Source organism: Sphaerodactylus townsendi, linkage group LG07, assembly GCF_021028975.2.
Source record: "Sphaerodactylus townsendi isolate TG3544 linkage group LG07, MPM_Stown_v2.3, whole genome shotgun sequence".
Taxonomy (NCBI): Eukaryota; Metazoa; Chordata; class Lepidosauria; order Squamata; family Sphaerodactylidae; genus Sphaerodactylus; species Sphaerodactylus townsendi.
In genome coordinates, this window is record NC_059431.1 from 88,529,109 (window position 1) to 88,542,519 (window position 13,411).

At 42.0% G+C, this 13,411-nt stretch overlaps 1 protein-coding gene across 1 annotated transcript in view; it reads left to right on the plus strand.

The window, feature by feature from the left end:
* Window positions 1-10,095, plus strand: part of LOC125436714 (methylthioadenosine phosphorylase) — a 34,367-nt gene extending 24,272 nt beyond the window's left edge. Inside the window, exons 6-8 of the mRNA XM_048503943.1 lie at window positions 458-697; window positions 4,896-5,018; window positions 8,671-10,095. Coding sequence (XP_048359900.1) covers window positions 458-697; window positions 4,896-5,018; window positions 8,671-8,709 — 402 coding nt within the window. The 3' untranslated portion in view covers window positions 8,710-10,095. The remainder of the gene's footprint in view (window positions 1-457; window positions 698-4,895; window positions 5,019-8,670) is intronic.
* Window positions 10,096-13,411: the final 3,316 nt, after the last annotated feature.

Consider the following 13,411-nt stretch of genomic DNA (forward strand, 5'->3'; position numbering starts at 1 on the left):
TCCAGTAGCATCTTAGAAACCAACAATATTTTTGGGGTATAATGGCACTTTAGAAGATCCCAATTCATCCCAAATTTCTCGGGTATTGCCAGAAGAACAGATTCGGTTGAAAACTTCTGCCCAAAACGCATAGACTGATGTCTACGAATACTTACTGGAACTTCAGTCTAGCATTCCCCAAACGGCATGAACCAACCAGCTACTCCCTAAAAGCTACCTTACCCAAATTGTATATTTTTTATTCTAGAGTACTTGTAGAAGTGGAAGTGCCACAATCAATAATATTGTTGAAGTGCACGTCAACAATGTTGATTAACTCTGTGTGTGCATTGCTAACTTGTTATGTTTTTTTGATGAATTCTGTAAACCAGCTTGAGTGTGACAGATGGTAGTAAAGCAGAGTGAGTCTTATGAATAATTTGTTGTTCTTGCTGTGTGTTCATGTGTGTTTTAAAAGGTTCTTATGGATATTGCAAAGAAGCTTGGGATCAAATGCCACTCAAAAGGAACGATGATCACAATTGAAGGGCCTCGGTTCAGTTCCCGGGCAGAAAGTCTGATGTTTCGCAGCTGGGGGGGAGACGTCATCAACATGACTACCATTCCTGAAGTCATTCTGGCAAAGGAGGCTGGGCTCTGCTATGCAAGTATCGCTATGGCAACAGACTATGATTGCTGGAAAGAACATGAAGAAGCTGTGAGTAAGAGCTCTAAATTTTATTTGGGGCTGTCTGTTTTTTCTGAGTGGTACTTTATAGATTGTTTACAGACAGTAAATACACAAGCAGAGCTTTCAAGATAATTCACAGTTCTTGATCCAATAGGGAAGCCATCATATGCCAATGGAGTCTCATTTACACCAGAAGTTGCTAATTATAGAAGTGCAGAGTTCATGTTACAGGAAAAGGCAGTCTGTAGATATTTTAAATATGTATTATTCATGGCTGATCATAAAACACTTTCAAAGGCTACTGTAGCAGGATGCCCTAGTCCAAGGACATCCTGTTAAAGAGGAGGCATAGAACAAAACACCTGAAACCCTGAAGTCTGAATTCACAAATGCCAACTTGGTAGTAGCTGACACCAGCTCCTTTAGCTTTCCCAACTATTAGAAATCAAGGGGCAAACTCCCAACCTTCCTGTGAGTTTCACAAAACAAATTAACCTGGTGATATGTAGCTATCAAGGTTTAGGACTGGATTTAGTTAGAAGCTACCTGAAGACAAAACACCACAAATTAAAATTAAAGGAAATTTATTAAAAGTGTGCAAGAGTACAATCAAGAAAACATGAGCAGTGAGGAATAAAATAATAAAAGCTAAACCAAAATGAAGTTGTTTTTATGTGTGACTTCTTTCTCCCATGCCCCATTTTATATATCAATCAGTGCATTTTTTTAAAGTGTCTTGTCTACTGTTGGGCCATTCCAAATGAGTTACGAATGGCATCTTAGGAAATAAAGGTAAGGAGGAATAGAGCTTAACAAAGATGAGATTATATCCAACAGAACAAAGAAAGATTGTATGCAATTTTTCAAGACGCTGCTTAGCTGGTAGCTTCAGTTTTGGTGTTTTTACTTAACCATGTGCTGTTTCTAGGACAAAACAAAACTTGGTAACCAGAGAGGGGCAGGAGTGTAGCTTGGGATATTGTTCATTACTCAGTAATAATTAAAGCTCTCATTAAAGAATAATTAAATTATGGTCATGGCATGACAGGGTATAGCAGGCCTCCTTGCTTATTTGTTTAAGGTCTTCCATAGCTGTCTACTTAAAGCAAATTTGCAGAGGGAGATTTGTGCCTTCCCCTCAATCACTCTTTTCTGCCAGCAGGTGAAGACTTATGGCACTCCTTCACTGTGTTTCTTTAATTGTCTACGTGTTTTGTTAAAATTTTGTTTTTAATTTTTTTTATAATATTTATCTTTAAAGGTTCTTTTAGAGGGCTTTTTTGTTTTTTGTTTTGTTTTGTTTTTTGCTGCCTTGGGTACCTGAAGTGGTGGACGGAGATTGTGGAACCATATCTGTACCATTTGATAGGTCTTGTATTTATGGTGCCTAATAAATGCGAGCTCTAGGTTGGGTATCAGTAGATGCCCAATGACTTAGGACCTGTTTGTTGAGCTTTGATGGGTAAGGCCGCGTATGTAAGTATGGCTAGTCAGCAATCCTGAGCCTCTGATGGTGTGGAACTTCCTATGTTTCCTATGTTTCTTTTCTCCAAAAAACAAATTCTATTCAGACTTGTTTTAAACAATGTTTTTAATTTTTAAAAGAAACATAGGAATCCATTTTCTAGCATTTTTGTGGGTTTTGTGCTATGTTCTCAATTGCTATGCTGTATTCTTTTCACTCTTCTGGGTTGGGGGTACTGGATTTAGCCTGTGAAACTAGCAGGAGATGACTCTATTCAGTGGCCTCTGCTTCTAGCCATAAAGGTTGCTTAATATGATCCAAGCCATTGTGAATCTTAAGTTTTTGCAGAAAAATGGCTATGATGCTTTTCCTGTCATTTGACACTGTGCATATTTTGGAGCTTAGCCCAGAATGAGTGTTCCACTTCCTCTTTTCGTAGGAATGAGATGTAAAAATATGTGCATGCAGCATGCTTGCTCAGTTCTGCAGCTGACCTTTGTCACCACAGAAAATGGCTGTAGAAGCAGAGATAATATGAGGAACATGTCGCCCTCTGGATAGCTTGCCTAGTGCCAATGTGATGCCTTCATCTGTTTTGAAAAAATATATAGAAAGAGTCATTCTTGAATTAACTACTTTGGATTGGATCCTATTCATTTTTTTTTTTTGCTCAATCTCGCTCAGCGTTGCCTTCTCAACACAGCTATTACCTTATCTGGGTTTTGTCTGACTAGGTCCCGTAATCCTGGCACAGCCTTCTCAGTGCCCTGGCAGGGGGGCTCTTTCCTCTTTTGCCATTAGAAAACTGGATAGGAACCACCCTGTAATCTGGGTACAGGCATTCCTGGGTACAGGCATTTTTATCAGGAAAATATGTGCGTTTATTACTTGTCCCACAAACTACTTACATCATGGATGTGGAAACAATGAAGTTGTCAGGCAGCAACTAAAAATGAAAGTATTGTAAAATCCTAATCTAGAGTTCTGGCTGAAGCAGAGGAGGAATTGACCTTGTAATTTAGATTTCAGAGAAGAAATTTGTATTGGAAAAACCCCAACATCAGTTCTTCCTACCATTATTCAACTAGTTAGTTTTACAAGAAAAAGTGAAAGAGAAATAGAGGGGCAGCTGTAGAACCCTCTTTGAGCCTTTTTTGCTAGCCTGTACAATGAAGAGGGAAGGTGTTCCAGATTGCACCCGTCTGAAAGGATGGGACATAAATTGGGACTGTGAACTGGTAGAGATGATGTTTGGAGCAGCATCCCACAGTAGTCTTCCACTCCCATCCCAGAGGATGATAGCTTCTACAGCTGGGCCATATAGATATACTTAATCACCACTCCCTCATAAAGAAAATTGCCCTTCCTGACATCTTGACTGCAGGGTATATTAATTTAACAAATTGCTAGAGGGTTTACTACTACTACTGAAGAAATACTTTTGCAGTTTTTTAAATTTAAAAATTACTTGTGACTGACAATGCACAAGGTGTTTGCAGAACTTCAGGGGCAAAAGTCTGTTACAGCAAGATTTCTTGAATGGATATATTTCCTTTCACTTTCAATTCTCTTTGCAGCAAGCAAAACCACTTCTAGTGTCACTTTAATTTTCTTCGCCACTAGAGGGGGCAGATTTGTCAGTGACCACAGCTTCCCCCCCCCCCACACACACTCATCTTTCCTCCACACAGGGCCACCCCACCTCCCTGCTCCACTTCCGCCCTCCCCAATGATCGAGAGGGCTTTTAAAAACTTTATTTCAACTTAAAGCATTTGTGCCATATTAGATCTATTGGGATAATGAGAGATCTAATACAGGAACATTGAAATAACAGGCCTTTCTTTTCTCCTGTGGCAGCAGCAGAGCATGGAACTCTGGAGGGAGAAAATATCACTTCCAGGACGTGGTCCCCTTGCTTTGCCTCTTTCATTGAGGGGGATTATTTCTAGAAAGGGGGCTCAATTTCAATATAGCTGCAAGAACAGCAGTATTGATGTAATTATGATTTAAAGGGCTTTAATGCAGCTGGCCATCTTGAGACTACTGGGTGGAATGAGATCTGTGCTTTTAAGAGAGAGTTGATGGGTGATGTTAAGAGAAAAGCAGGCCTGGGAGAGTTTAGCACACAAACTGCGCAGCAAGGAGTGAGTGCCTCCTCTCGGGTAAACAGAGAAATATGAAGATACCCCACTACAAGCCCACTGCGCAGTGAAGTTCCCCGAGGTAAGTGTTCCATACGTAATGGGCCTGCAAAACTAGTAATGTGTGTGCTAATCAAGTCTGTGAGTGGCGATAGGCGACCCTATGTGGTTTTCCTGAGCAAGAGACATTGTTCAGATCGCGGGTTTGCTATTAGCCCTACTACACTGTAATGAGCTCAGAGAATTCTGAGAGACCCACAACTGGTCCAAGGTTACCCAGCAGGCTTCATGTGGAGGAGTGAGGAGTCAAACCCAGTTTGACAGATTAGAGTCCACTGCTCTTAACCGTTATGCCATTCTGACTCTCAAAAACAAACAAAAAACCACCTTGCTTACTACAACGATAAACAATGTTTTCACTTTGAATCTGTGTAAATAACTTTTTCCCAATCAATTAGCCTAAACCTTCGCTCAGAATGTACTTTTGCTTTGAACCCATGTAGCCTGACATTACTGCTATTTCAAGGAAAATGTTATGCCTGTATATGTTTGGAGGAAGAAAAACCTATTGTTATAAAACATGGACGTGAATTGACTGACTTCTGGTTGTATTTGCAGGTTTCGGTGGATAAGGTGTTAAAGACACTGAAGGAAAACGCGAACAAAGCAACCAGCTTACTGCTTACTGCCATTCCTCAGATTGGTTCCATGGACTGGACAGAAACCCAGCACAACTTAAAAGTATGGTGATGGCGGTGGTGGTTGCATGTGGCTATGTAGTATCCTCAAATGTACATAGAAAGCTTGCAAGGGGCATGTCTCTAAACATCCGTACATGTATGTATACACATTTAGTTTATAAATGGTATGAAATATAAGATTGCCAGGGATTCTTGGGCAGCTTCTGAGGTCCAGCACCCCAGCAAGGCCCACCTCCAAGGAGCTACCATTACTGCTGCCTGGTCCCAAAAGCATCCTTTACTTTCTGTTCCTGTCTCCAAGGAAGCAGCAAAGTAACCACCCATGAGGTTTCTCCTCACCTTGTCCTCATGTTGCCATCAGCTCCTCCTCCCCACCCAGAAGGAAGAGGGTAGGTGTTGGCTATCACTTGCTTGCATACCTTCATGCTGGCTGGTGACTCCTTCTCCATTTCTGCTATTCAGAACAACCTTACTTTTCTTCCCTACCACTAGCTGTTTGCTTGCCAACTTTCCCAGGCAGAATCACAGCAGCCTCCTCAACCCCTGTCCCTCACAGTGCCTGCCACCAGCTGCCTACTCCCTAGTTCATTGTGTCTGCTGTGTGGCATAGCAATAAAGATGTAAAACTCAAACACTAGTTAGTAAAAATAAAAGCTACGGCTAGATATATCAGGCGTTAAGAATTTTTTAATTGAAATGAATGCAAATTCTTATGCAGGATTCCAGTATATTTGTTTTCATGCTAATTTTAGTGAAGGGTTCACAAGTCTGTCACTCTGTGAAGTCAGTTTCTCCCTTTGATGATCCAGTGGCTCAGAGTTACTTTTTTTCCGCTAATGGTAGGATCTCTGTTTGGAACCTCTTAGAAGCCCCTAGATGGAGATCTCTGGCTTGAAGTAGGAATGAAAGCCATGTGTGTTTATTACCTTTCCTATCCAGTTAAATAACCACAATATATCTTTATGAACAATCTTTATGAACGGTTTATGAAGTATCTGTTGAAAATTACCTCAAGACTAACTACTTATACTACTCTATTTGCCTTGTATCCCTATATATACAGTCCTTGTTTTTTAGGCTTGGCTGGCCTCATATCTTTCAGTATTAGTAAAGCCAGCCGCAGTTTATTCTTCACTAGATATCTGATTCTGAACATGGGTCCAGAACACAGATCAAAAAATATGCACAATGGGGCCATGTATAGAGAAGGACGATTTTCCTACCAACCTGGGACAGCTCCCAGGTTTGCATAAAAACCTGAAAAGAAAAATATGATTCTGTGTATGGAAGGGGCTAAAATCCCCAATAAATGGCAAATGCCAACCAAGCTCTTGCAAAAACACAGTTGGGGATGGGAGGCTGTTGGTCTGGAAAAAGAATGCACCTGAAAACTTTCTAACAGCTCTGACAGAGTGAAAAAGAAGGAAACAAAAAAAAAGTGATAAGGAGGCCCAGAAGGGGTGAATTTAGAAAAGCTGAGGGGGGTGCAGGAAGGGGAGAGCCAAAAGTGGTGGTGGGCAGAAAAAAGGGCAGAAGGGAGCAGAGGGGAGTGGGAAGCGGATTGGACTTCCCTCGTTCAAGTCTTTATTCAGTTTTATTTTTAAAACGTTTATGCCGACTTTCCCAAATCAGAGAGCCTGTGGTGGAAAACATGAAAACATTTCAGCAATTAAGCAAACACCGGTGTCCAAATGAAACTTTTCCAGTTTTGAATCACAATAAATATTTAATAAAAGCACATATTGCAATAAAGTTTGCTTTATTGAACAGAACATATCCAAAAGTTTATGTTTACATACAGTTATTCAAATCCCATTTCTGTATGAACCCTTGGCGCCTAGAGTGATTGATCTCCACCGGGTCTGCTGTAGTCCTCACGTTTTGTCAAGCGTTATAAGCTTGCATCCTCCCTTTATTACCGAAAACAGCATCAGTGAGTCTCTTCTCTGTTTTCTAGGAAGTAGAAGCACATGAGTTAAAAACAATTAAAAACCGCAATAAAAACATCAATAAAATATAACAATTAAAACTACAATAAAACAGCCTTAAAATAACCCCAACCCTAACTCCCTTAAAATAACCCCAACCCTAATTCCCTCGACCTGTGGAGGAGAGTTCCCAGGGAGGCTAACCAAATGTCTGGGCAAAGAGGAAGGTCTTCGCCATGGACCTAAACCCATAAAGGGTAGGCGCATGTGAATCTTCAAGGAGACACTATTCCAGAATCTGGAGGCAATCATGGAAAAGCCCTCCCACATGCCTCCTGTACCTCGGTGGGGGGAGGTACTACCAGGAGCACCTCCTGTTGTGACCTCAGTGCCCGGGCAGGTACATATGGGTGCAAGCACTCCTTCTGGTAGACAGGGCCCAAGCCATGTTGTACGTCAGTGTCAACACTTGAATTGGGCCTGGGAGTAAATCGGGAGCCAGTGCAGTTCCTTAAGGACCGGTGTGATGTGTGTCCAACCAGATGTACCAGCTAACAGCCTAGCTACCCCATGCTTTACCAACTTCAGCTTCTAGACCATCTTCAAGGACAGTCCCACATAGAGTACTTGTAGTATTTGGAGGCTATACTCATTCAAAATTGTAAAGGTTTCACATGGACATTCTTTATATAAAATATTTAAAACAGTTAAATAAAGCACACAAATACATAACGAGGAAAGACTGCCAACTGCAATCCAAAGTGAGGCACTGGGGCGGGGGGTGCACTGAGACTACATTAGAAGCAGTAGAAGGGTGGCAAAATGGCATGGATGCTAGAGCAGAGAAACTTTCCTGGTGTCAGATCACAAATGTGCTGAAACCAAGAAGGGTTCTTCAATGCTGTAACTTTAATCATCTCTTTCAATGGTGCAAACCTTTGCCACTAAAAAGAGGTGGGGGTGAATGTTGTTTTTCTCCTGTGGGTTTTCACAGGGGAGAAAGGAGTTTCTCCTCCCTTAGTGCCTCTGCTGATGAATTCCTCTTTGGAGGCAGGGCAATGGTGCTATCCCCAGCCACCACTCTGTTGCCCCCCTTTGGATTGGGCTGTAAGAGTGAAAGAGGGAACTCCAAACCAAACAGTAGTCTTCACCCACTAGCAAAAGATAACATTAAAGGGAGACAAATGAATCTCCTTGAGAAAGGAGTTCCAACGTTTTGGTGCCATGACAGAAAGCTCTTTCTTGGGTTGCCACCCATCTAACCTCAGATTGTGAGGGCACCCAAAGAAAAGGACCCCTGAAGATGACCAGAGTTGATGAGCAGATTCATATGGAAGTAGGTAGGCCTTCAGGTATGCTGGCCCTAAGCCATGTAGAGCTTCGAAGGTCAAAGCCTGCATCTTAAATTGGGCCTGGAAATAAAGTGGGAGCCAGTGAAGATGGAGCAAGATTAGAGTGGTATGTTTCATATGACCCATTTCAGTCAGCATTCAGGCCATAGCATTCTGTACCAGCTATGACTTTTGGATCGTCTTCAAGAGTAGCCCAATGTGTGTGTATGTGTGTGTGTATATAATATACATATATACATGTACACATCATTAGTATCACTTCACCACAGCAATCAACTTCACTATTTTTGATAGTGTAGTAGTGTCATGGGCATATTCAATATTGTGTCATTGGTCTTTCTAACATTTATCTGAATGATGAGGTTTTTGTTGCAATATCCTGTATAGATTTCGGTTCTGATTTGCCTTTCAGAGTGCTGTACAGTTGTCCATTTTATTACCAAAACATTGAAAACAGGAAGATTTTCTGAAGCAAGAAGGTCAATATTCTGAGAACTGACAAGTACCCTGAAAGACTACAGTTAAAACCTGCAACATTTTCATTCTTGTCTGCTAATAAATTCCTCATTTGGGAAGCAAAGATCTTGTGGAGGTTTGAAGAGGCTGATAATGAAAGCTGATAAATGGAATTGGATACCAAATATTGAATTATTGTGCTTGATACACTTTGGTAAACAAATCAAGATGCCAAGGACTACAGTTCTGGTTCGCATAGCCTCTCATCACTCAGTCTAAAGATGTCAAGGTAAAGGCAAGGTTAATGTGTGTGTTCTGCACTACTCTAAACAGAGTAAATCTCAGAAAACAGGTCAGATGAGTTGCAGTGTTTTTCAACGTCATTAAACACAAAATAGAGGAATGTTTTTTGAGAGGAGATGAATGTCCTTTTCTTCCATCATGTTTAATTTTTATATATTTTGTAATCTTTTTTGGGGGGGCAGGGGGGTTAACAGAAAAATATTTTTCTTCTGCTTATTTTCATTTGAAATTGGCAGAACAAAGGGGCATAATTCTGTGTGCTGGGTGTGTAGGTATTAAGATGTGGAGCGGTTCTGTGTGAGCCTCTACATAAGCCCACTTTCACATTGTTATGCTAGTTGCTGGTTCTGCACACACTCAGACACTCTTTCACACACTCAGTCACAACCCAGCTGCTCACTTGAAGAGAAGACCCTTTCATGCTAATTCAGTGCCTGCCTTTCCACAGGCCCCCCAAGTCCACAAACTTTTCTCACAGAAGTGGCTGTTCACAAGGCATCCAGGTGGGGTGCACTTGCTGATTGCTGTTCTGAGGTGTCAGAGGGCATGTTCCAACTACCTGTGAGCTCTTACAGGGAGTCCTGACAGTCAGCTGGCAACATGGCACAGTGGGGAGGGGGAACCATATTAGTCTCTAATGGAAGCAGTTGGTCCTAATTTTCACATGTAAGATTGTGCAACATTTTATTCCAAGCCTATGGTTGCCAGATATGCTCTCATGACTTAGTTGTCAATGTAGTGTACTAAGCTCAGTCCCTGCTGTTACTCAAAGCGGTTGTACAGGTGCCAGGCTTAGAACGATATTGCTCAGAATTAACAAAATTCAGTACCAAACTCATTTGAGCCTCATTCTGGCGTCCTCTGTTGAGAAATACCGGATGATGATCTGATGCATCTCTGGGGACAGTTTTGGTTTCCATCTGACTTTTAAAGAACAGCTGGGATAATCATATCTAATATACGCACAGATGTATTCATGCAGTTTATTTCTGTACCCTGTATGCTGAATGCCCACGTTTGCCTTCAAGAAAAAGAATGTGTTGCTGCTTAATATCAAATAAAACCAAATGTAACCTCCTCTTGCGCATCCTGTTTATTTGAATCAGCATGATGTAGTAGTTAAGAGCAGTTGTACTCTAATCTGAAGACAAGTTTGATTTCCCACTCTACATAAGTGGCAGACTAGAATCTGGTGAACCAGGTTTGTTTCCCTGCTCCTCTGCGTGAAGCCTGCTGCAGGGTGTCGTTGGGCTAGTCACAGTTCTCTCAGAACTTTCTCAGACCCTCCCACCTCACAAAGTGTCTGTTGTGGAGAGAGGAAGAGAAGGCAACTGTAAGCCGCTCTGAGTCTCTTAAACTCTTCTTGTCTTGCTCTTCCTATTTATTTTAATCCAGGTTTGTTTGTTTTGAATTGTTGTTCAGCTCTCTCTGGTTAAGCTGAGAAACTCATGAGATGTTAGTAAAGGACAGCTTAAACGGTTAGATCGGATGTTAGATCAGATGACTCATTTCTGGACACAAGTTATAGGAAGTTATTTTAATTGATATTCACCCTACGCCTACTCCAAGAAACAAAGCACAAAGACTGAAGTGAGCTAGTAAGAACCTCTAGGAAGGGAAAGTGCCTTTTTGCCTTATGCGTTTCCTTTAGTTGTGTTACATCTGTCAGCTCCCTTTGTTGCTGGCCCCATTATGCATCCAGTTTGCAGAAACCATATAGGTGTGCTGTATATAGTGGGGGAATTAGATGATGTGTGCATCACTTGTTGCCTGTCTCATGCTCAGTGTGTGTGTGTGTGTGTGTGTGTGTGTGTGTGTGTTTATACACACAAACATATACATACATACATACATATATATATATCTATCTCTCTCTCTCTCTCCTCTTGCTTTCTCTATCAATTGAACTCAAAGCAACTGGCATAATTAAAGCCAGTAAAATCTCATTTTCTAATACACAATACTTACAACAAGAAGAAAGCAAGCTAGTTACCCCATCCTAGTGAATGTGTCTATGCACAAACCACCAAAATCCGCTTCGACAAGCTCAGCCTTTCAGAGCCTGCAAAATCTGTTCCAGATTGGGGCCTTCTTTCTATCCTCCTGAACAACCATCAAGGAAGGCCAAGCCTGAACATTAATCTGAATTGAAAAACTGTCGTACATCTATGGTCTGACGAGCATACCTATGGGTAGAAACAGTCCTGCAAATAGCTTCTCCTGAATAACCAATAGTGGGATCACCAGGACAAACACTCATGCAGCTGTGACATCAAGTAGATGCATAAACACATGAAGCTGCCTTGTAATGAATTGTACCTTTAGCCTATCAGGGCAGTATTAGTTACCCTGACTGACAGTGGCCCTTTCCACACATGCAGAATAATGCACATTCAATTCACTTTCACAATTGTTTGAAAGTGGACTTTGCTATTCTGCACAGTATAATCCAGCTTCAAAGTGCATTGAAAGTGCATTATTCTGCATGTGTGGAAGGGGCCAGTGAGTCTCTCAGGTTTTGGGTAGTGGTCTTTTATATGACCAACTGACAGCGCAATCCAGATTTCTTTTTGGGGGGGGAAGCGGGGCTGTGTCCAGAGATGGTATGGCAAAAGGGGCACCATGCCACCTCCAAAGGGGCTCTGGGCAATGCAGGCAAGAGGGAAAATTCAAAATCTCTCCTGTCACCCAAACAGCCTGACAGAGAAAACAGACTTACATCACTGTATTCTTGGCATAAGTCTGAGGGCTGTACCATGGATGTTCTCGGCACAAAAACCAGTGGAAGCCATCTAAAATCAGCTCCACTCACAGGAGCTGCACCGGCCTACAGCTTTAGTCTGTGTGGCTTTGAGGGATGCAGGCTCTTCAGGGTGAGGTGCTGTGGAGCTCTCCAGCACCTAACTGTCACCCAGTTTGCCCTCCCTGTGGCAGGCCAGTGAGGTCCCATGCCAACTCCAAGAGCTGATTCGTTTCCCCCTCTGGATTGGGCTCCCGGCCTTTTGATTGGAATTAATGGGGATTGGTTTTGAGATCAACTGGATGTAAAACAGAGGCTCCAGTGCTCAGCTGTGGCCCCTTGCACTAGAACTATTGCTCTAATTTTGTATTGAATATGTGCTCCACATCTCAGTGAAACATTTTTGGTGTGGATTACAAACTCATAAAATAAAGCTATAGAATATTAAATAGAGAAACTAACAATATAAAACCAAAGAGACACGAATGAAACAAACAGCCCAGAAGCAAATAATGTGTTGATAAATCCATAAATAGGCAAAATAAAACCTGTTTTATTTTGCCTAAAAATATGTGACCAAAGCAAAAACATCAGCAAGGCTGGGGGAAGCAGGCTTTGTAAAAGGGAGGCTAATCAGCTTAAAACCTTAGGTGGTGAAATATCTTTGCCTGTGCCTTAGGAGACATGAATGTGGGTGGCATGGGGAGTTTTCTGAGGAGAACATTTCCGAGTTTTGGAGCTGTGGCCGAAAAATAACAACGGATAATCTCAACAGTTATGTTGCAACCCTTCCAGTCACAAAGCACCAATCAACACAAGACATCAGCATCACACCATATTCCACACCCTCCCCCGTGCAAGCACATCACAAGAAAAGCCCAAGGCACTTTCTCCAGCTCAAAGACTGGCATTGCTCACAGCTCAGGTGAAGCCCATAAGCTCCACATATTTAAATTACTGGCAGCAGGAACATAGACTTCAGCAGAACAGCCGCTTTCCGACCTAGAAGAAAGCTGGGGTCACATGGGGTTCTACAGCTTGCCTTTCTGATAGCAGCAGACTGCCAAGATCGAAACTCCCAGTAGCTGGAAGGAAATCTATATGTGAAAGCCATAAGTAAATGTCCTTCACAGGCTAATATTTCTTGCTGTGGGACCATTGTAACTTGTAAATTATACCAATACAGTATTGTCTGTACTGGTGTCCTTATCAGGGGCCTTTATATTTACCAGGAGCCTGATGAGGGTTGTGTCTCCTTCCTACTCCCCCCAACTGCATGCATGGCCCTATTCCAGCCATATGTGCCTTGTTCATGTTTTACAGGGAATGCACATACTACCTGCTTGCACATCCATATACCTGTAGAAGTCAATACTCACTCACTTTACAAAAGAAACTGGGAGCCAATGCCTGGATTAACAGGGCTTTAAAATCACATGTTCAGCTCTTCATATGTTGCAAGTAACACAAGAATTTGCAGAAGGCTATAAAGCAAACGATTGTTACCTGTGCACGGACACCGCCACACATGTATTGTACCTGTACAGCAGGGCTATCGCTGTAGCCTGAATTGATATGTAGATAAAGGGAGCCTCACGTCTGGAACCTAGAAGTTTACAGTAGGAAGGAACTTGGTTTTACGGCGAGAGGCCAG